This window comes from Cavia porcellus, unplaced genomic scaffold (assembly GCF_034190915.1).
Source record: "Cavia porcellus strain 051 isolate PalLab524CR breed Dunkin Hartley unplaced genomic scaffold, mCavPor4.1 scaffold_23, whole genome shotgun sequence".
NCBI lineage: Eukaryota > Metazoa > Chordata > Mammalia > Rodentia > Caviidae > Cavia > Cavia porcellus.
In genome coordinates, this window is record NW_026947506.1 from 26,370,322 (window position 1) to 26,393,623 (window position 23,302).

Genomic DNA, 23,302 nt, shown 5'->3' on the forward strand with positions numbered 1-23,302 from the left:
AGCCATGTTTGAAATTACCAACATGTTAGCAATATATATAAGAAAATTAAGTCAGTACATAAAGAGCCTCGTAAGTAAATTAAGTGGAGGTCAGTTTATTTATTTATTTTTTTTATCGGTACCGGGGATCGAACTCACGACCACCTGCTAGCAAGGCAGGTGCTTATGCCGCTGAGCTAAATCCCCAGCCCCATGGAGGTCAGTTTAAATGAAAAATAGGCAGGCCTTGGGGATCTGTGTGGCGTGGTGGTAGAAAAATCACCCCATGTGTAAGGCCCGAGTTTGATTCCAGCTTTTCAAAAAGGAAAAACAGAACATTTGCAAAGAAAAATAACTGAAAAGAATTACACATGAGTCATCAATATGAAAAAAATTAATAGATGATCCTCTGGCATTATCAAAGGCTTTTATAGAAAGTCAGAAGTAAGATGCAGGATTTTTTTTTTTTCCACTTAATGGGCAAAGGCATCCTTTTTAAAGTATTGTAAAACTCAGCATTGATGAGTCAGTGGGGGCAGAGCCCTCCTGTGCCTCCTTGCTGGAACCGCCTCCTAGAGAGCCGTGTGGCAAAGATCTTGAATGGACTTTGATTGTTTGGGTTTTTTGGCAAGTTACCTGACATGGTGATTCCATTGCTAAGAATGTATTCTTATAGTTAAATGTGAATGTGTAAAATGGACTATAAACATATTGATAAATAATGCAATAGTTTTAGTGAACAATTAGTTATATAATAAAATTAGTGAGCTGATATTGCAGCAAAATGTGTGTAAGCTTTTCATGGGCCACGCATGTCATTTTAATCCTTCTGACAGCTACATGAAGCAGTCACATTTATTTTTTTCTCTCTCTGTCATCTTCTTCCTTCTTTTTTTCCTCTCTCTGCCTCTTCCATCATTCTTCTCCCCTTTTTCTTGCCTCCTCTCCCTCCTCCTCCTCCATTTCTCCTACCTCTCCCCTTCCCTCTTCTTTTTCTCCTCCTCCTCCTCCTGAGACGGTATCTCACAATGTTGCCCAGGATACTCTCAAGATCATGAACTCACATAATCATCTTGCCTCCACCTCTGAAGTAACTATACATTATGTTCATTGCGTAGATTTTAAAAAAAAGAAGCACAGAAGAGTTAAGTAACCCGCTCTAGTAAATCCATTCTAGGAAACAATAGGGCCAGGATAATACTGTGTTCTTTCCCCTGACCTCTTGCACACATGCCTTTGAACTCCTGAGCCAATAGTAGAGCCTTGGTCTCACAAATTCTATTTCATCTACAAGGGAATAATGGCAACCTACTACTACTGTTTTTCATTGTGCACTTACTATGTGCCAGGCCATGTGCTAAGCATTTTTTGACCCGTTGCTTCTTTGTAAGCTCCCAGCACAGCTATATGATAAATGTCATTTGCTTTATTTTACATTTGGGAAGAAGGAAGGCTCAGATAATTTAATTCCACAACTTCATAGAGTTCATAATTAACTGCTCCCAAACTAACCTCAAGTATTTATAACAGTTTGGCCAGAAAATAGAAACCACTCTAAGTGTTACTGATTTAAGATATGAATGTAAGCACCTGATATATTATTTCAAGCACAGGATATTTCTCTGTTTTTGTTGAATGAACTAGTGAACTCTCTCTCTTTCCCAAGTCTGTATTATTTGATCTATTTTACTACTTAGTGTGGAAGTTCTTTCCTTAATATGGTCTGGAAGGAGACTGCATTGGGAATAAGGCATTAGCTCCAGAGAAAAGCAAGAGGCAGCCAGTAGTGTGAGCCCTGGGGAGCCTGTGGACTGACAGACAGGATTTCCCTTGGCTTCCTGGCTGCAGGGCACTTCTGTATTCTCAGAGTCTCAAAAACACTGAGTAGTGTTCTTGGAATGTGTTGGGGTTTTGGAAACACATTTGAAGACAGTAGGTGTGCATTAAGTTGGTCTTAATTTGCATTTTCAAAGTGCTTTCATGGTTTTGTTTTCCCTAAGAAGCCAGTGTGACTGGGATCACTGTGATGTGGGCATTTTGGCAGTAATGTGGAGGACCAAGCTCTGCCCTTGGAGAGTTCTGGGTGGAGAGTACTTTGAGAAAAGCAGTGAGCCTCTCTTGCTGCTCTGGGTTTCCCATTCACCAAGTGCTCTGCTTCTCCCCAGCCCCAAGCCCTGGCACTGGGAGTCTATGCAACTGGGCTAAATGAGTCTTCTCTACCCCTGCCCTTCTTTGCCCTTGAAGACTGAACCTACTACATTTGCACTGAGCTCCATCTCCAGCGCTTTTTTACCTTTACTTTGATATAAGGTCTCCCTAAGCCATTGGAGTCCTCAAGCTGAGCTCCAGTTTATAATCCTCTAGCCTCTCAGAGTGCTGGGATTACTGGTGTATGCTATCACACCTGGCTTCTGTTCTTATTACCATTGATCTCTAGGTGGCATTCACCTTGTTTAGGTCTTTATCATTCAGTATAATTCATAGGCTACAGTTATTAACTGACATTATTTTTTAAAGTTAACTAATGTTATTTTTAACTACATAAGGCGCAGGGGACTGGGTCATGAATGGTCCTCCCCAGGAACCTATTATTCTTCAGTGGACACCAGAAGAAGGCATAATGGTGCTCGATCAAGTGCTTAGGTGCCCTGTAGAAAGGTGGACATGTCAGGTTGGAGGGAAAAACAAAGAGCCAGGAGGCAGGAAGGAGTCTGTGTTCTTTCAGGAATAAATACAAGAATGAGATGAAAGCAGAAAACACAGCTGCATGAGACTTAGAAAGGGTGACAACATTTGTATAACGAAGTGCTTTGCATATTGTATTAATCTGGGGTTTCATTCTAAGATGGAAAAGAGAGTCACTAAGTTATTAGAGGCAAGTGAATAAGTCACATTTCAGAAAAGCATCCTAGAAAGAGGAGCTAATGAGATTGTGAGGGGTTCAAGCTACAGAAAGTGAAACTGCAAGATACTTTATTTTATCATAGGTCCATTTTAATAATCACTAATATTTATTGAATATTAATGTGCCAGACACTGAGATAAAGTTTTCATATGCCTCATTTTGTATAATTCGTTATACATTCCTCTGGCAAGGACTTATTCTTTATTGGTATTTTACAATGTGGAAAATGGTAGTTCAGGATGATTAATAATTTGCCTAAGAATTACACAGATGGCTACAATGGAACCACGATTTTAACAAAGGCTGGTTGATTGCAAACAATAGTCTTAATTCTTATGCCACACTGACTCCCAAAGTATTTCTCCTAGTCATGGCTGACATTTGAATGCTTGCTGTGTGCCAAGTGCTTTGCTAAACTGTTTCCATGGATTAGAGTTCATCTAATCCAAATAATACTGGACAAGCAGGTAATGCAGGCCAGTGGCAGTGGGAGGAAAGGAAGGGCTGGATTCAAACATCAGGCAGAATTTGTGTGTCTTGGTGACACACTCATTAGGAGAAAATGAACTTACTATGATTTCCAGTTTTCCAACTGGGACCATGGAATGTCATTCATGGAGATTAGGAAAAAGAGTAAAAACAGCTTTGGACAGAAAAGTTAGGGGTTTGAGGCAGTAGAGTTTGAGGTCTTGGTTAGACCTCCAAGTGGTGATGTCCAGGAAGAATTCAGAATTAAAGGGTCATTCATTGTACATGGGTGATAGTGAAGCCAGACACAGGGATAATGCACACAGAAGCTCTTTCTCTAAGTGAGGCATGGCCCAAGGGAAACAATTAATATATGCTAGTTGCAGTTGGCTTGTAAGGAGCAGGGTTCCTGTTCTTGTAGCAACATCTACTTATTTTTTTTTTCCCATCCTTTCTCCTGTACTGGTTTTCCTACTTGGCACGTAGGAGAAAGAATTTTCTTAGAGGCAGATACTGGCTTCTTAAGCAGCTATCTTTTAAACAGTGAGGCAAAGCTGCTAGATACTCGCCATATTTTAGACATTCCTTTCATGGTTTATCACTTGCTGCTGGTTATTGTCATAACATATTTGAACTGATGTTATTTTTAACCAAAGCATCTTTCCTCAGGCTATGTGAGCTGCATACTCATGAAGTTGTGCAATCTATGCAACCAGTCTCACAGAATGAAAATAGAAGAGCAGAAATCTGGCTAAAATTGGAAACAGAGGATGTTACACGAAAGGCCTTGGAGAAGGTCCAAAATTTTGAAGAGAGGGAAAAAGTTCCCATTCAACAAAATTATAATAACTCTTCTACATAGGATGCTGCTCCATTGTTTTGCAGTTCTGGAAATCACTAATCTTTTAAGAAAATATTAGGTATTAAATATTGTTAAATGCCAGAAGTAGCATCTACTCTGCTTTAATATTGCCAGACTATTTTGAAAGACATTTGGAGTTTTATATCTTAGCTTTTTGTGTGTGTGTTCTTTCAATGCAATAAATTCTTGTCCTAGCTTATTTTGTGCTTCTGGATAGTTTATAAAGAACAGAAATGTATTTGGCTTCTGTTGTGGAGGCTGGCATTCCAAGAGCAAAGCCTGGTGACTGTATCATAACTTTGATGGGAAGCATCGCTTGGGCATGACACAATGAGAAATGGGTGAACTCATCCTCACAACATAATTCCATATATGGGGACAGCACCTGCTAATCAGCCCTTAAGATTCTCAGCTCTGAGCAGTGATCTACATGAGCTTTGGGAGATACATTCAAACCACTGCAGTTCTCAATTGCTGACTGTTTTTATACCTGTTGGGAGAAAAGCTTGTGCTCACCTTTTGTAGTAGTTCAGCTTAATTGTGTCACTTTGATTGACCATGAGATTACTAAAGCACACTCCTGGCTATGTCTAGATGAGTCTTGGAGGTGTGTTTTTGGACCCTGGGCCCTTTCCTCTGTGGGATATTCCTCTGCTCACTTTCCCCCATGAACTAAGCAGCTTTCCTCCACCATGCCCTTCCGCAATGAAGTTCCTGCCTTGGAACCAGCCAGTCATGACCTGAATCTCCTGAAACCATGAGCCAATGTAAACTTCTCTTTTAAATTGTGCATGTTAGATATTGTGTCCCAGCAATAACAAAGCTGATTAGTATACCTGTGTATCTCTCAAAGTGCTTCTTAAGGAATAGATGGCCTAGAAATAATTTCTATGTCAAAATGACTTCTTTCCAACTTATCCATCACTTTTCCATATAACTAGTGATTATTTTTGATTGCTAATGGACATTCACTGCAACGCTGTGCTTTTAGCCCCAATGACTAAGTCTTAGATAATTTTATTTTAAGCTTCCATCAGTGTTATCATTTACCACAAAGGTCATTTGTTCTACAAAGCCATCATTTCTATTTTTTGGTCCTTAGACATTGTTAAAAATCTATCCACATAGCTATTTATAATTTCCATTAGACTCAAGGCAAAGATTTGAAGAAAGCTTCAGAAGCCTCTTGGCATCAGAATTATAGGAAGCCATCTGCTAGTGCCTAGTTTTTGGCATGGATTTGAGGGGTACACCTTGTGGTATAGATCTGTTTATACCTGGGTGGAGGTGAATGTGATATGTGGGGTAACGTAGCTGTCACCTCGGTGGTGACCCCATCATAAATAAGAATGTATCTTCACCTGCTTGTATGCTCAGCGCTGGGGACAGATGCAGGTTTTTGCACCATGTTTAGCTGTCTCCACCTCAGCATCACTGTTTCATCAGTGATTTGGCTCTGCTTTTTCTGACCTTGACTTAGAGATCCAAGTCATTTCAACCATATGAACTATACAACTTATTGCCAGGGGCATCCTTCACCAACTCAGTGATGTGCTCTTCAGGGAGAGAACGGGACAGGCTTTCAGATCCCCTATGCCTTTGAGATGCTGTCAGCCTTCTGGAGTACAAGAACCCAAAATGTATCTGTAATTATTGAGACAATGAAGGATGATATCTATGACTAGAGAGTGCAAAAGTATGGTAAGATATCCTAAATCGCATGGCGAATGTTACACACATTCTTGAAGAATGTCCTTCTGTCATTTCTAATTTCCCATTAGTCTACTTGTTAAAGTCAGAGTTGACTGCTGTCTGTACAACAAGCACACCCTTCAAGTTTTAGTTTAAGAAATGGCTTCTATCTTTGAACCACTGGCATTAAGTTTTATCTTCTGGCCCTTTGTCTAGCCCCTTTGAAGGTCCGATGAAGGTCCTAGTGGCAGAGGCAAAGCACCAACTTGGCCAGGTCCCATCTTCCAGCTAATAGTGAACATCAAGTGTTAGCAAAGTACTTCTCCAAGCTATTCTTTGCCTTTGTTCTGGGTTCAGCCATACACTATCTCCATTACAACCCAGCACTTATACTTTAACTTTCTTGCTTTTAGAGGATGGGGAGCAGAGCCTGGAAAGGACAATGTTGATTTTTTTTAACCAGAAACTTCATGTCTTTATTCTTACTAATAGCTGTATTTTTGCTACATACTGAATATGCCTTTAATGAAAATTTAAGACCCCTGATGCTAAGAATCCTAAACTTTCTAATAGTGTTAATTTAAATTATATTAATAACCTTTAAAGCTTAAGCTTTTATTATTTTTCTTTTTAGTAAATTTAGGACACTTAAACCTTAATTATTTTTAACCACTTTTAGCATTTTTACTATTTCAAACTACAAAACCAACTTTTATATCCTAAAATCCCATTTATTTTCTAATTGCTTGTCAAATGGTTTTGCTTCTTGTCTTTGAAGTTATTTAGGATAAATATTATTTCAGAACTCAGCAGTTTTATGTTCCAGTACTGTTCAGTGCACTGATGGTTGTACACCACTTGGCAAAATGATAGCACACAGAGCAGGGTGCGTTACTATTGTACATTTCAAAATAGGACACAGTGTTGATTTTCCCCCAGACCTAGTATCCGTCATCCTCATGTAAATGATAGAAAATATGCAATGTGAAAAGATGAACCCTAAAGACCCTCTGGGAAAGTCATGACTGCAGATGTATGCGAAAGTTATGCCTTTACAACTTTTCCTTAAATATATAGCAAGTACTCAAGATGTTGAACTTTGAAAAGCAGAGCAAGGGAGAAGAGCATTCTCACCCACTTTCCTGTAACAGGAGTTGTTTTTCTCTAACATCAGGCATGCAAGAGGCCTCCATGAAACTCACCGAGTCCCTGCATGAAGTCTATGAACCAGACTGGTACGGACGGGAAGATGTAAAAATGGTCGGCGAGGTAAGAGTAGATAGGGCAGGACACAGGAAGCCTGGCATGGCTTCTCAGTGGCTCCCGCTGATCCTGCTCTGTTAGTCTTATTCTCCGATTACCCTCTTCCCACTTCGCAAGGGGAGACCATGTGCCCGTCAGGTAGCATGAATTTCTGCTGCCTGGAGCATCCCAAACTCAGTTAGAGGTGAAGGTGATTATAGCACTTGCCTAGCAAGCTGTGGGTGGCTGTGGGTTAAAGATTTTCTTCTATGTAATGATAACAGTCTTCTGTCCTTCACTGCAGACCTTAGCATCCCATTTCTAGTGGAACTGGAGCATGGTGTGATTATAATTTGTAATGTCTGTCTTCACCCCAACCCCCTTTTAACCAGCTCTTCCTGAAGCTGGGCCAAGAGCTCAAAAGAGCACCTGAACCCCTATGAGTTTAGTTTGTCCATCTGCCTGCTAGAAGGAGTTTCAGTTCAGGGGAGCTTTGGCTTTAGACATGTCCTAAGACCTGAAATCTGACTTCTAACTGAACGCTACTCAGCTGGCCGGAAGGCAGCAAATGACATCACTATTTTGTGGAAAGCAGAATGCAACAGATGAGAGTAGCTCTGTATGACTCTGGACTATTTAATCTGCCTGGTCTTCAGTCTCCTCATCTATAAAATGTGAAAAGTAATCGTACCCACTGATAACACATAGGAAGCTTCTATGTCCATACCACCCAATTGGGGCTTAGTGCACTAATTATGATTCCTGATATGACAAAGTCTGTCTCCTCCAAATACTGTGTTAAAAGGAAGAACAGTCATTTGTCCTGACCTCTACCTGTGGTGAGGCCCTGGAGCTCTGGTATAGAAGGTCTGAAGTATTTGTGGCCACCTGTGCTTGAGGGAAGGTATAGTGTGATAAGCCGAACATCTGTGCAGCTTTGGAAAAGTGGGTTAATTGTGGAGTCCCTGGATGTTCCATGACAGTTTTGACATCCTAACATTAACCTTCATAATCTTATTAGAACCAAAAAAAAATTCAGAGATCTATTTATGAGAAAATCTCCTGTTGGCCCTATTACATCATTCAAAAGCTTTTAGGATATAGATTTTCCAAAAACATTGTTTTGCACATCATTTTCAGATGCAGTTATAAAGAAATTGCATCTTCTTATATTTTCTTACACTAGAAAGACACTGTGTTTCAACACAATACTGTTAGGTTCTTAATTCACTTTGATAGACTATTTAACATTAAGCATAAAAGAGGATTTTTAAGGGAACAATAAAAACTTCTATTCATATCTTTTTAGAATACTACATCATTACAATATATATATATATATATATATATATATATATATATATATATGGCAAAAACCACCACTGAGTTTGAATTCTTAAAGGAATGGCTGTTGTCCCACCTTAGTCTTTGTGGCTGCCAGAATTTTGGGATCCCCAGCAGAGTTGCAAATGTGGGCTCTTTTGATGATGAAGGAACTGAACACTGTGTTTAGGGGTCTACTCACATCAGAAGGTGAGCCTTTTGTATAGTGCATTTACATTTTTCCATTTGCATAAAATTCTTGAATTGGGGATTATAACTAAATTAGAATTAGTTTTTGAAGTATGAAAAAGAATTGAAAACAGTATTTTTTAACAAGGTAGATATTTATCTCTCCCATAAAGGAATATAGATGTCAGAAGCTTGGGTACAGTACACAAATATAGAAGGCTCATCTTTGCTGCTCTTAGCATGTTTCTGTCAGGTACAAGAGGACTCACTGAGCACTGGCCATTAGCTCTCATTTCTGCATCCCACTCATCAGAAGGGATAAAGTCTGGCAGATGGATACCTCCTTTCTGTTTTGAAACTTCCTGATATTGTGCCTCATTGGTCAGAACCTGGTCACATGACTATACCTAGATGCAAAGGAATCTGGGAAATAGAATCTCTATCTTAGCCATGTGATGAGCTAACACTGAAGGATCAAATACTAAAAGGAAATTAAAGGGTAGAGACTAGGTCACATGCAGACAGGCGACCCCAAAAGCAGTAATGAGAGAAATACAATGATGCATCTGCTATGCTTCTGGGATTCTGTGAGTCACGTTACCTTTTACAAATGTTTAACTGGGGAAATTGTGATTTAGGAAGGTTCATTTTTCTGAAGTTTCATCCCTAGTAAGGCATTTTGGTGTAGTATACAGGTCGAGGGCTATGAATTCAAGGTGACAAATGTGGATTGAAACATGGATCTCTCATTTATGAACTGTGTGACCTTGACCAACATGTGTGACATCTTTGGATTTCAGTAATCTCTTCTGTATCTATTGGAAATAACAAGTCTTTTCTGATTAAAAAAAAAAAGCTATTGTGAGAATTAACTGTTCTTCACCACACACATATTTAATCCACTGTCTGACACAGTGATAGTACTATTTACTGAGTGATTATTACTGATGAAGTTTTACTTATGAAATTGGTATGGGAAACCATAAAGCCCTTCCCAATGTGATTGTACATTTTCTACTCTGAAGGCATCAGCAGTGGTTTGTTGTTTGTTTCTATCTGGGTTGATCTCTTATTTGTTGACTTACAGTGCTTCAGATGACCAAATTGTCTCTGTGGGATTATTGTAAGTCTTCTAGCTCCAAAGTCTACCTATTGGGATTCTGGGAGTTTTTGAAACTTCTCCTTGAGAATCAAATGCATTTTTAAATGAAGTGATTTCTTAGCCCATACTGTTATTTACCATTGTGGCCAAATTGTCTTTAAATTTGATTTTATTCTTAAGTAATTCAGATTTTTTCCATCATCTAATAGCTTGGAAAGTATTACTCATTTAATTTTATAGTTTCAGGTGGTTTGGTTTAGAAATTTAGTGGAATTCATCCAATTAAAATAATTCAGCAGGTGTCTCTCTCGTTTCTTTTAGAAATGTGATGTGCTATGGGAAGACTTCCATCAAAAACTAGTGGATGGGTCCTTGCTGACACTGGACACATATCTGGGCCAATTTCCTGACATCAAGGTATTTTAGTCTGTGTGTGTAAAAGGAAGAATAGAATGGTCTCATGTAGTTACAGGAACAGGAAGATGAGGAGAATTAAAAGTTCTTAAAATAACACCAGAAACAGTTGGTTACTTTTCATTTATTTAAGTGTGAGAGTTTTATTCTGTTTCTCTCAGTCTGAAATGAAATCTAGTCACAGAAATCACCATATCCCCTTTCATGAACTGCTTCGACTTTTTCTTCTTTCTAGAAGTCTGTAGCTACAAAGTCATAAATCAGAGGTACCAAAACATTTCATTATTCTTTATAGCGAAACCTTTTATTACATCGTGGAAAACAAAGACTTTCATTAGAATAAACACTAATGACACTAATGAGAAAGACTTCCCTGTAAAAGTGAAAAGAAACTGACTTGTCCTTGTTTATTTTTCATTTTATATGTAGTCATAGTGGAAATAGCTTTTATCCTCTCCTTGAAATTTTCAGTCTCAAATTGCTATATTAAGATGTAAGTCTTTCAAATACATTTGACTGTGGACCAGAAACTATCTTCTTGAAAGCATGTATCTTATTTGACAGTTGGATCCACTGCAAGGGTCAATTTAGAAATGAAAGGAGTGGCTACTCTGGATTTGGGATTGACACTGGAGGTAAAGATGGTCTTTAAACAAACATTGAGGATTTATACAACGACTGGGTGGCATGCACACCCCCTCCCCCTTTGTTTTCCCTGGTTAAGTGGAGCACCAGGAAAGGCAGCCATGGAGTGAGGAATCCATGGCCAATTCCCTATGGCATCTGCATTAGGGTTCTGCTGATGCATCTCCTATGTTTTCCTGCCTTCTTTGTCCCCATGGCTAAAACACCAGAACATTTTTCCAGCGGTGTGCAGTGGTCTTGGCTATGACACAGTGAAGCTTCTTAGCCAGAACAATACTATGGCAACGACTTTAGTTTCTATGCTTCCCACAGTTTATGCCTTTAGATGGTTGGACAACATGCAAAGAGCATTTTGGGGTAAGAGAGGCACTGGAAAAGAACCTGAATGGAGCAGGCTAGATATATCCAGATGAGGATTGTCAATATAAAGAGCACAAGCAGAAAGTGCTTTCCATGTTTTTTTCCTTGTCTTTGACTCTCTGACGTGTTACTTGCACTTTAGATGAAGCATTCACCTCTCTCAGTGTTTATAGACTGGCGCTGTCCAGAGGACCCTCACTTATCAGTCCAGCCATAAATGTTTGGAGGCCTCTCAAACTGTCTGGTAGTGCAGTATGCTTTGTTTTTTCTTAGCAATCCCTCTCTATATCTAGAGAAAGTGCTCGGAGATAAGCATGACTGAAGCCAGTTTCACAGGCAGACCCCTCAAGAGTTGGGTCATTGGATACTTGTTCAGCTTCTTCTTTGCCCAGGAAGAATCTGAGATCTTGCACTGGGCTTGGGGAAGCAGTTGTGTGGTAGATCCACCTGCCTTCTCATTTCTCACTGGCCTCAAGGCCTGTGAGTGTTGAAGCCAGTCTTTTGGGAAGATCCTGGACACGTTGGAGTGTTGGATAGGTGGCCCAGATCTTTCTCTCCCCAGGTAAAAACTGGGAACTGGTGATTTGTTACCAATTAACTCCAGGCTGAGCCTGAGGGAAAGAGGAGTTTCAAGTGACTGTGTACTAGTTGAGTTCCACTGCTTTGATTTGTATTTGCTTAAGGTTTCAGGAGCTTTTTAACTACTTTCTGGGGTGCTTACAAAGGAAATTGGTTTGTGTGATGCTAATAAATTGGTATATCCACAAGAGAAAGAAAAACCAGGATTTCCTGTTCTTCTGACTTATTAGGAATTGATTTTTATGAAGATCAAATTAACCTTTGTTATATGGGAATTTGATCTCCATAAAAATCAATACCTCATAAGTCAGAAGAGGATAAGGAAAGAACGTATCTTCTTATCAGAAACTTCCAAGACAGCTTGTAATTTGTTTAATTATTTATCTGTACTCATAATGTGACTCTAGCTTAGCAACAAAAAGCTGTAATTGACTTGGAAGTTATTGAGTTTCACAGGAATGAAAGCTTAGGATCACCAGAAAATCAGTTCCGATGGAACTGCTTAGAAACAATTATCTAAAAATTGGCTACACTCTCTAGGAGAGTATTATTTTAGATGACAAACACACACTAAAGCACCTGTGCTAAAATATAAGAGATCAAAGCAAAATCATGATAGATGATACTGGCTTGTCTTTTCAGTTTATTCCATGTCAAAAAGATAAAATACTTACTGTAACTTTTTCTTTTGTGTTTCTTTTCTTGGGATCTATGGTTGAGTTCACACCCAAAGATGATCCTTAAGTTACTGAACCACCTACGGATTTATGAATAATGTCATCTAAGACTTTTGCTAGATACTCTGAATATAAATAAATCCAAATCAAAGTTTTACATGCATCATGGAAAGAGGCTGAATGAGCCTTGCACCCTCTCTGTCTGTCTGTCTCTGTCTCTTGATACATTTAGAAGATTGGAGCATACTAAGAGGTTTTCATACTAAAACAGAATACAGCAACATGTAACTTGAATAAGAGACTATTTGGAATTGGACAGTGGACACATAGCCATACTTAATATTGAAAAGATATTTCATGCGTGAAAATGAATTTAAGTTATTCTATATTTTTAACTCAATGAATGGAAGTTAAAAGTAGATAGAGACTTTGTCACTTCATAAAATGAATGCTGAGTTGTTATGCAATCATGAGTTTTTGATAGAAAGAAAGACTATGATTAAAAATACTGAGTGGAGAATCTTCCAAGCTTGGAGCTTAACTGAGGTCCTTAATTCTCATGAAAATCATTGAGCCTAGTACAATTAAAACTTCAGATTTCCAAATATTTACTGCAGCCCATCCGTGAGGGGTATGAAGTACCATTCAGAAACAGATGATGTTTGATTTTTCCAGCTGTGATTGGCAGGGCGCCCTGTGTTATGGTCCCCATTATGTGTCGTTGATATCTGAAATTAATGTTATAATAAGAGCTTGCTTGTCACTAACCTAACCAGACTTACAGCTGTGCACAGTTTTTCTAAAATGTAGTTTAGATTTTATCTTGGCAGTCATGCATGAGCAGCTAAGCATAGAGTTACTACATGTGCCAAAATGAATTCCAATTTGGTGCTATTACTGAGGGCTTGTTTTAAAAGTGTGATATATTATTTCCAGTGCAAAATGGGAAATCCCAGGAAGCTGTGATTAATTTTATTATTTACAGTAAGCTTCATATTAAGTTTACTTATTATTTAATTAAATTTGTTATTAAATTAACTGTATCCTATTTTATTAAACATTGAATGTGCCTTAATACTACTCTTATTTGTAAGATTTAGAGTTTCGTTTTCCTCCCAAGTTTCCCAAATAATCTATGCGAACAGAAACAAGATTGATTTATTTTTCCAACACAAAAATGTGTGTGTCAAAATGAGTGATGGTCTTTGAAATAGTCTCCTCTACTCTGGGAAGCGAGCTGCTGTAATTGACTTGCCAGTTATACAAGAAAATGAGTCACATTTCTTACTTCACTTCTTGTTTCTGAACAAAACTAAAATTACCCAGTATACTCTCCCATCTCAGTCCCTGACTTATAAGTAATTGAATTTCAACACTTTTCAAAACCCAAATCCATCTTTCAAGGGCCACAACTCACTACTTGGAAGATAACAAAGATGGCCCAGGCCAAGTCCATAAAGAATGGTTTTGTAAGAGTTCACATCTAGATACACAGGCCACTGCTTCAAGGGACAGGGCTCCTTTGAAGGTGACAGTTAGATGTTGGTTGAAAATAGTGAATTTTATCACTTATGGACACACATGCCCACCCTGCATTATGAAAAGGCTTCCTTCTCCCCTGCCTGGGCTTGCACACTATATCTCTTTGAATGACTCTGTGTTTAATGAAGTTTTTCCCCACCAAGGCCAGTTGGAAAGGGGAGGTGCCAAGAAAAGTGAGTGGAATAGCTCAGGGGAAGTAACAGCCCCTACCCACCTGTCACCATCCCAGAGAGGGCCGTGGGAATAGCGCTGAGTGGATGTGGTCGCTGACCAGCCAGAGGCTGTCAAAGGCAGAAGGACTATTGGAAGGAGCCCTGGGAAGATAGGGTGAGGCAGTTGAGGGCCAAAGATGTGGAGCAGAAGAAGGCACTTTCTGGCCCTTGCTAATCCTGCACTCACAGGATTAGACCCTGGGGGTGAGTGGTCTTGCATTTTCTATACTGTCTCACTTATCTCCCATTCCTCCCAGAGCTGTTCAGTGGGGCTGGTTTCTATCCAGTTCATCCTTTGCCAGGGTCTTACTGAGCAATACTGGGCAAATTACATTTAATCTTAAGTAACTCCAGATTCCCTGCACATAAATTGTTAATAGTACCTGCCACACCTCTGCTGTAGATTGCTGTGAGGATCCATGGATATGGCTATGTTTTGTCTGCAATGTATGTTTGTATTATTAGTGTTTTATTCTTTTTCCTACCGTTTCAAATTTAATAGTCTTTTGGGGTTTTGTTTGTTTGTTTGTTTGTTTTGGTTTATTTTTGGTTTTTTGGTACTGTGGATCAAACCTACAACTTCGCACTTGCCAGGCAGGCACTTACACCGCTGAGCTAAATCCTCTGCTCAAATTTAATAGTTTTTAAAGTGTTTCTTCTTGCAGTGGTTCTCATGATTAGACTAGCTGGACCTAAACTAGACTACTATGAATATTTTTATAAAGTAAAGATGTCTAAAACTTGTCTCTGAGTAATTTACTCATAATCTGGACATGGAGCTCAAATCAGTATATCTTATACTACTTGCTGATTGGTTATACCACTTTCTTTAACGTAATTTTAGCATATATTCTATTACTTACAATACACATCTTCAAATTAGCATGTCTAGCCTCAAAAAATTAATGCCATTTTAAACATTGTCTAAGAACCTTATAACAGGGTGTTCTAGGTCTGCTATGATTTGTATACATTTCCATTGATGTATGCCCTAAGCCCTGCTGTATACTATTTCTGTTTCTTGCTCTAAATGATCAATAATCTTTTGAAACAATTTAAAATAAGAAAGAACAATTTTATATATTTATTGATTTCTAGTCTTTATTGCATTCCATTTTGTAGCTCTACTTGGTATTAAAAGTTTAAACTGGCAATGAATGCCCTTAGCTTTTTGTCTGAAGAAGAGTATTTATTTCACCTTTATTTTTGGAAGGTATTTTCACAAGGTGTAGAACTTTGAGTTGGCAGATTTTTTTTAAGTTACTTTAAAGATATCTTTCTGTTATGCTCTACTTGTACAATTTCTGAGGACTAGCCTGCTATAATTCTTACTTTTATATATTATGTTTTTATTTATTCTTGATTTTAGATAGTTTGGCTATGCTAGCTCTAGATATGTATTGTTTGTTATTTTTGCTTTATGGGATTTTTTGAGTTCCTTGAACATATGCTTTGATGTCTTCATCAGTTTATAAAATTCTTAGGCATTAATTTTTCAGATATTTCTTTTGACCCATCCTCTTCCCTCTTTTGGGGACTTCAGTCATGTTATTTTAAACTATTGTCATTGCATTATATGTTTTTTACTCTTGATTCTCTCTGTTTTTCCAGCCTTTTCTACTGTTTGTGTTTGATGGAAATAATTTACCTTGTCCAATCTTCAAGCGCACAGTTTTTTCCTTAGCATGTTTTACATCTAAGAATGAGCCCTGTGCTAACCACCTCCATTGCTGGAGCAAAATACTTGTCACAGACAATTTAAAAGAGGTTTTGGTTCATGATTTCAGAGTTTTCAGTGCATGGTGGGCTGGTTCCATTGCCATAGGTCTGAGGTAAGGAAGACAATCATGGTGGGAAGGTGTGACTTGTGCTAATCCTGACTTCATGGAGGTGGAGAAACAGAGCAAGAATGAGAGAGCTAGAAAAACATGATGCCTTTGAACTCCTACCCCCAAGTAGGCCTTGCCTTCAAGTAGCCCAAGTAGCTATGACCTCTTCAGTGGGTTAATCCATTGTGAAATTAGAAACCTCACAATCCAGTCACCTTCCTAGATGCCTCTTAACCCAGTCAAGTCAGCAACCAGGATTATGTGTCATAGGTCCATCCCAAATTTTTACTCTGATATCATTTTTTAAAATTCCATTATTTCTATTTGATACTAAAATTTCCATGTCTCTGCTGAAGTTTCCCACTCATTTTATATATGCTAAATATTTTAACATAATAGGAGTCATTTTATTTTACTGTTTTATGGGATTACGGGGATGTGCCACCACACCTTGAAATATGTGCAATTTTTAAATTTTATTTTCTTTTTTAGAGTATGTAAATGATTATATTCATTGTGGGGAGCTGGCACATGGACATTTAAAATTTCTATTTGTTAATTTCAACATGTGAGTCATGCCTGAGTCTGATTCTGTTGATTGCTTTTTTCTTTACTCCCACCATGGGTTATTTTTCTTTTGTTTTTGTACTTTTTGCCACTTTTGATTGAATGCCAGGCATCGTATATAGGACAGTGAAGACTATGGTAGTATTTTATATCTGGGAATAGGCAAGTTTGTTTCTCGGGTTATTGATGTATGAACAGGAAACCATATGATCAGGCTGTGAGCTGGTTTGGTTTTCATTGTTGCTGGCATTACTTTCAAACTTTCTACCATTGGGCTGCTGCTGTTCTCCTTATATTCTAACACCTGTAGAAAATGATCCACAGTGATGAGCAGGCCTTCGTGTCCACTCCCTGACAGCTACAGATAACTTTGCTTTTCCCTGCATGGCAAGGGAGTACCTCACACTTTTCATCACCTCCCATGGAGCCCATGGGAAAGACCAGATTCATGAGAGCTGTCTGCTACTCTAGGAAAAGGAAGTAAATCTGTTTTATAGAACTTCCTTTAGTGTATTTTTAAAATTAGAAAACCAAATTTAATGTAGTGTCCCAATATGTTTAAACTGGAACATTGTAAGATTCAAAGTAGAGGCTGATGGAAAGTACAGATTTATTCACTGTCCTAAACCGTCTCTGGAATTTTTCTGATCTCAGACTACAACCTCTGCCTTTAACTCTGTGATTAACTGGCCTAATTATTGTCAGAGGAAAGACATTTCTCTCATGGTTTCCACACAGAGTATGGGATATGGTAGTCTGTTTTTTTTTTTTTTTTTTTTTTTTTTTTTACCAGGGATCTTTTACCAACAAATTCCGGCTGCCATCCATCTCTGGTTAAAAACCTCAAATGTCCTGGACAAGGAATGCATTTCGACATCTGTCAGTCAGAGAGACTCAGACTGCGTCTCTTTCTTAGTGTGTGTGTTTCCCTGTTGGCAGAATCGCATCGCCAAGCGCAGCAGGAAGCTGGTGGACTATGACAGTGCCCGTCACCATCTGGAAGCACTGCAGAGCTCCAAGAGGAAGGATGAGAGTCGAATCTCTAAGGTAAGGGTTGATCCCATGGTCAGTACCACGCTCTGTATCATATGACCTGCAGTCATTTGGCTTTGTAAAGTTGAGTATTTCCTGTATACAGGAAGGGTTGGAATCAGGATGAATTTAAACTGAATCATGGCGGAGTGGGCTCCTTTCCACTATCTTTAACTAAAATAAGATTTTTCATGTTATCACAGTGTTCACATTGGTGACATTGACTCCCAACATTTTAATCAAAATACACTTTGACACTGTTCAGTGTTGCAAGATCAAGGGAAGCATTAAGTTTGTTTGCTCTTTCTTCTACAGCGTGGTCCATGATCAGTCTGAAATGTGCGTACATGTGCACGGGACACCAAGCTTGACGTTTTCAGGCATAACTAATGATTCTCTCCTAGGATAGACATATGCTCAATTAGCATAGGTTTCATTCTCTTTTAGAAAGCCCATTTCTGTAGCTTTTATCGTGTATGTCAGCCATTTGTAGTTGCCAGCTAGCTGATGTCACCTGCCCACTCCTCTCTCTGATTCCAGTCTTATTTCTCGGCCTATACACAGCTGCCCTGTAGACTTTCTGCATCACACATTTCCATATGCTTCTCTCATGCTTACCTCTTTTAATGATTCCCATTGCCTATAAGGAAACAAAGTCTAAATTCCTGAGCACCGCATGTACAACTTTCATGTTTTGGTTATTACTTACCTGTTCGTTTTTACGGGCTTTCAAATGTTTCCCTCCCCACTTTGATTTGTCCATCTAAGCAACCCCTAAGACCTACACATCAACTCTTGAGCAGTCATAGTAACAGCTGAGAGGCCTCAGAGATGCCAGGCACCCCTTTCAGGATTTCATCCACGGTATCTTTCCTTCATGTCACAGTCTGAGAGGTACAGAAAGACAAAGCATTCTGACAGGTTCACAGACCGTAAATAAAGGATTCCATCCCAAAGACCACCTCCCTGAGTGTTGTGATTTTCTTCACCTCTTCTTTAGCAAACATTTTCTGCTGTTTCAAGACTCAGTTAAAAGACCACCTTTTACTAATACATCTTACATTAGTGTTCCTAGTACACTGACACTTTCTTGGGTGAACATCTATGTCTAGTATCTAGAGCACAGCTGCCTATGTGTCAAGAAGTTAGCACATTTTTGTTAATAAATGATCCAGTAAATAAATGAATCAGCCAGGAACTATAAGAATAACCACAGTATTCAATCCAGATGCCTGTTTCAGTGACTCTTAATGTTTCATGTTTAATTGAAAAAAAATTAAACAAGGCATGGAAATTAACTTAAACATCTCTCCTTCCCAGAAATTTTCTAGGATGCTATAAGCTTCTTGTATTTTACATTAAATGATGCTCTTGGGTATAGAAGTAGCTCATTTTTAGTGTAAACATATTATCGTATGTCATTTCTAGGCAGAAGAGGAATTTCAGAAAGCACAAAAAGTGTTTGAAGAGTTTAATGTTGACTTGCAAGAAGAGCTACCTTCATTGTGGTCAAGGTAAATGTGTTTCTGCATAGTGTGTGCATGCCCCCTTTACAAGCTCTGGAGGAGTAAGTATCCCGTACTGTGTGCAGCCTGGGCTGTCTCAGTATTGTCCAACGGAAGTACTCCGTACCTGCCCTTCTCAGTCTGCTAACTCCTTGCCACATGTGCCTGGAGAGCCTCAGCAAGATGGCTAATGTAACTGAAGAATTGAATTTTCAATTTAATATATTTTATTAAAATTCATTTAATTTTAAATGATTACGTGTCCAGCACCTGCCATATTGACTAGGCTTCTCACGTGGAGACTCAAGACTTAATTGGAAGCATCAAAAGAACTGCCTTTAATCTTAAATTTTTAAAAATTTTTTTTTATTGGTACCGAGGATCAAACTCACGACCACGCACTTGCAAGGCAGGCACTTATACCGCTGAGCTAAATCCCCAGCCCTAATCTTAAATTTTACAATAACAGCCTTTCAGCTTCATGGGGGAATGGACTTCCTTTATTGCAAGAGCTCATCTACACTTTTGGCTTTGATGCTAAACCTTCTTTCAGCCCTGACCCTTTACCATGAGCTCCATTTCTATTGCAGACATTATTCTTCTTATTTACACATATTCTGAATTTTTCGTGGCATTAAGTAAATTGTCACTAGTTTGTTCTACTCGTCCTGCAATGGTAGGACTAAAATGTTACTGGATGCTCCTATTTGCACTCCTGTGACACCATGCCAATAAACAGAGTTGTGTTAACGGTGGAATATTGCTTTAAGTAAATTCCCCCATCCTTAGCTTCCAGCCAGAGGGTTTGCCCTGAGGCCTTGCTTATGTCAGATCTAGAGCTACTTATCCTTCAGTCCTGTAAGCATTGTGAATATCTAGCCTGGAAGTTTGTCCATTTTTGTGATCATTTTTTTTTTGTTCAATAATACATACTCAGTATTAACTTTTGAACTACTGAAATACCAATATGGCAGGTTCTGGACACATAGTCATTTTAAATTAAATGTATTTAAATAAAATTTATTAAATTGAAATTCGGTTCTTCAGTTACACTAGCCTTTGTAAAACTGACTTTTACACATAGCTTGGGTAATAGGTAAGACATGTATACCTATCCAATAAAATTGTCTCATTGGTCACCTGCATTTACTCATTTTTTTCCAATGTCTGCCTACTGTTTTGGTTGTCATCATTAGTGACTGTACTGTGTAGGTATACTTTTTAGCTAGTTCACTGTGAAACTAGCCTTTAGGCATAGCTTGGGTGATGGGTGCAACCTGTTTGTCTCAATATGAGATAATGAAACTATCTCATTGATCATCTGGATTAATTCATTCAACATGTGAATTTCCTCCTTGTGGGGGGGTATCTTTTCTTCTGGGTTCCCAAGACTCAAAACTTTGTAACTGTTAACTATTCACAAAGCACTCTCAAAGGAGACAGTCTACCATTTTTCAGAGTGGTTTCTGCAGGGATATTTCACTATATTTTTACTCCTACCACCCACTCTTCCTCATCCTCTTGGGCATTATGGTGGTGGTCTTGCTCTTACATTTTCTTCAACCGCATCCTGTAATCCCCTTTCAGAATTTCCATCTGGTTTAGGGTCTTACTGCCTGTGAGTGAAGACCTCTCCTATCCCCTGAGGAGGGTTTTGGTCAACCTGCATAAATAAACTTTCAAGGACATAGATTTGTAAATTGAATTTATTTAGTTATTCATATCTGTGTAAAATCACCATTTGAAATGATGTATATTTTAAAGAAATACTACCCTTTTACATATACATTTCATGGAACACCATTATCCAAAATCTTTACAGACATCTTTAACATTAATATCTGCACTAAATGTGCTCATTCCATCATCTAGTGGTTCCCCAGCACTTTTTATCATCTTTAACAGATACTCCAGCCCTAATGACAATTTACACAAATGAAAAATTTTCATTTGCATACAATAAGACAGTTTTGCAATAAGACAGTTGCATACAATAAGACAATTTGTCATTTGCATACAATAAGACACTTTTTCTCTTTGTTTCCACCAAAACAAAGGAACTTTGTGTTCTACAATGCTATTCCTTATGCCATTGCTTTTTAAACTGACTTGGGCATAGCTGGGCACAGTGCACTTGGTGTGTCTATCTGTGATCCCACCTATTCTAGAGGATAAGGTAAGAGGATCACAAGTTCGGGACCAGCTTGGGTATCTTACTATGACCTTGTCTCAAAAATAAAAAATAACAGAAGACCTGAGCCTGCAGCTGAGTAGCCCCTGGGTTCAATCCCCAGTAACACATAAAATGGTCGTGGGTACCATAGTATTCAGTGTTTACAATTATGAGGTAATATCATTAGTTAATAGATAATTGACAATTACAAAGTAATGCCCTTGAGGAAACTGTCCAGATTGTTGAGACAAATTGCATTAGTAAATAATTTGTTCTCCAGTAATCTCTGCAAGCATCCCAAACCAGCACTGAACAATACCATTTCAGGTTTGTGTGTGCTTCCCAATTAGTATTTGATTATTCAAAATAAAGTAGCTGTCACAATAATTTGTAACATGAACAGCTTTTTAGGGATTTTAAAATAAATGGAATAGCTGAGGGATAGTGGAGATGAACTTTTCCTTTTTTGTAATCGTATACATTTTAAATGTTTCAGTGCTTTTTAAATCTTCTAATTTATCATTTGGTCACTCAGGGCTATGCGGTGTTTTGGTCAGTCCAAATCCTTTCCTCTGATCAAAACGTGTTCTAAGTCTTTCTTTCTCTATAGTGTATTTCTTCATTAAATATAAATTACTTGATCATAATAAGTATGTGGTGTGTGCATTGTATGAGGGTCATTTTTTGAATACTTTCTCTTTGTTAAATATCATTTGATGTTCTTTGCATTCACAGCCTCTCACTATCACAATCACAGCTCTCTCTGTGTTACAGATGAGGAAGCTGAGAATGGTTCAGGCTAAACACAATTCAGCTACACACGCTGCCTAACATTGTGAAGCTTATCAGTCCCACAGCCTGCATTTAAAACTTTTCTGTAACCAAACCCGTCTCTCCCATCCCACTATCTCTATCTAGAGCCTCCCTTTATCTGAAGTGAGATTTCAAGCAGTCCTGATCTTTTAAGTTATTTCATAAGTGCATATGTTATTCTCCCAGTTGTGTTGGTCAACTTTGAAACTGCATTTAGTGCTTTATTCTTCTGTACCTTCTATGGTGAAATTCATAACTCTGACCATGCAGTCATGCACATGTTTCAAGTGCTGCATACGTGAAATCCTGCAGCACTGCTCATGACCACTCAGACTGCAGGTGGAATGTTCTTTGTGCCTGGTAGGTCCAGTTTGAATATGGTGTTCACAGCCTCCATGTCCTTACCAGTCTTCTGTCTAATTGCTGTATTCATTATAGAACGCGACGTGTTGAAGACTTTGATCTCTCTTCAATTCTGTCAGCCTTCATATTATGTATTTTGGTATTTTATTGTTAGGTACATATACTGTGTGCTTGTAATTGCTGTATCTTCTCCATGAGTTACCATTTTATTTTCTTGGAAGTCTTTCTTTGTCTTTAATAAAACTTGTGTCTATTTCATCAATATTAATCTACCCATTCTAACTCTGTTTTGGTTTCTCTTTGTATAGTATATCCCCTTGCATTGCTTCATGTTCAACCTATTCACATCTCTGAATATAAAAGGTGTCTTTTGTGAACTGTATCAGGTTGAATGATCTGTGTGTGTGCTGTATTCATTCTGACAAACTGAGCTTTCTGATTGATGTGCTTAGTCCATTTACTTTTAATGCAATTTCTGATAAAGTAGGGTCATGTTTACTATTTTGCTAAGTGTTTACAGTGTGTCTTAGGTCATTTTATTTCTTTTCCCTCCACCAGCACTATGTATCAAAACTTATTTCAAAAGTTTGCATGTATAAAGGGAAGGAGAAATGAAGTGCTACTCAATTTCGAAAGAGGAGATTGTAGGGTATGTTTATATGTTTGAAAGGAGCTTATAATTCGTAAGAGATGATGAAGAAATGTTGTTGTAAAGAAGGATGATTCCAAAGGGAATACTTGAGCTAAATCTTTTAAAATAAGTAAAGTCAGCATTTGGTGAAAAGAATACCCTAAGCAACTGAGGAGCCCAGATAGACATGGGGAAGGA

The 23,302-nt window shown here is 38.4% G+C and overlaps 1 protein-coding gene across 4 annotated transcripts in view; it reads left to right on the forward strand.

Moving 5' to 3' along the window:
• The window catches only part of Amph (amphiphysin), a 211,326-nt gene that overhangs the window by 127,540 nt on the left and 60,484 nt on the right, over positions 1–23,302 (forward strand). For all 4 annotated transcript variants that reach the window (XM_063233940.1, XM_063233941.1, XM_063233942.1 and 1 more), the window contains exons 4-7: positions 7,081–7,175; positions 10,084–10,179; positions 17,527–17,634; positions 19,048–19,133. In XM_063233940.1, the coding sequence (XP_063090010.1) occupies positions 7,081–7,175; positions 10,084–10,179; positions 17,527–17,634; positions 19,048–19,133 (385 nt within the window). The remainder of the gene's footprint in view (positions 1–7,080; positions 7,176–10,083; positions 10,180–17,526; positions 17,635–19,047; positions 19,134–23,302) is intronic.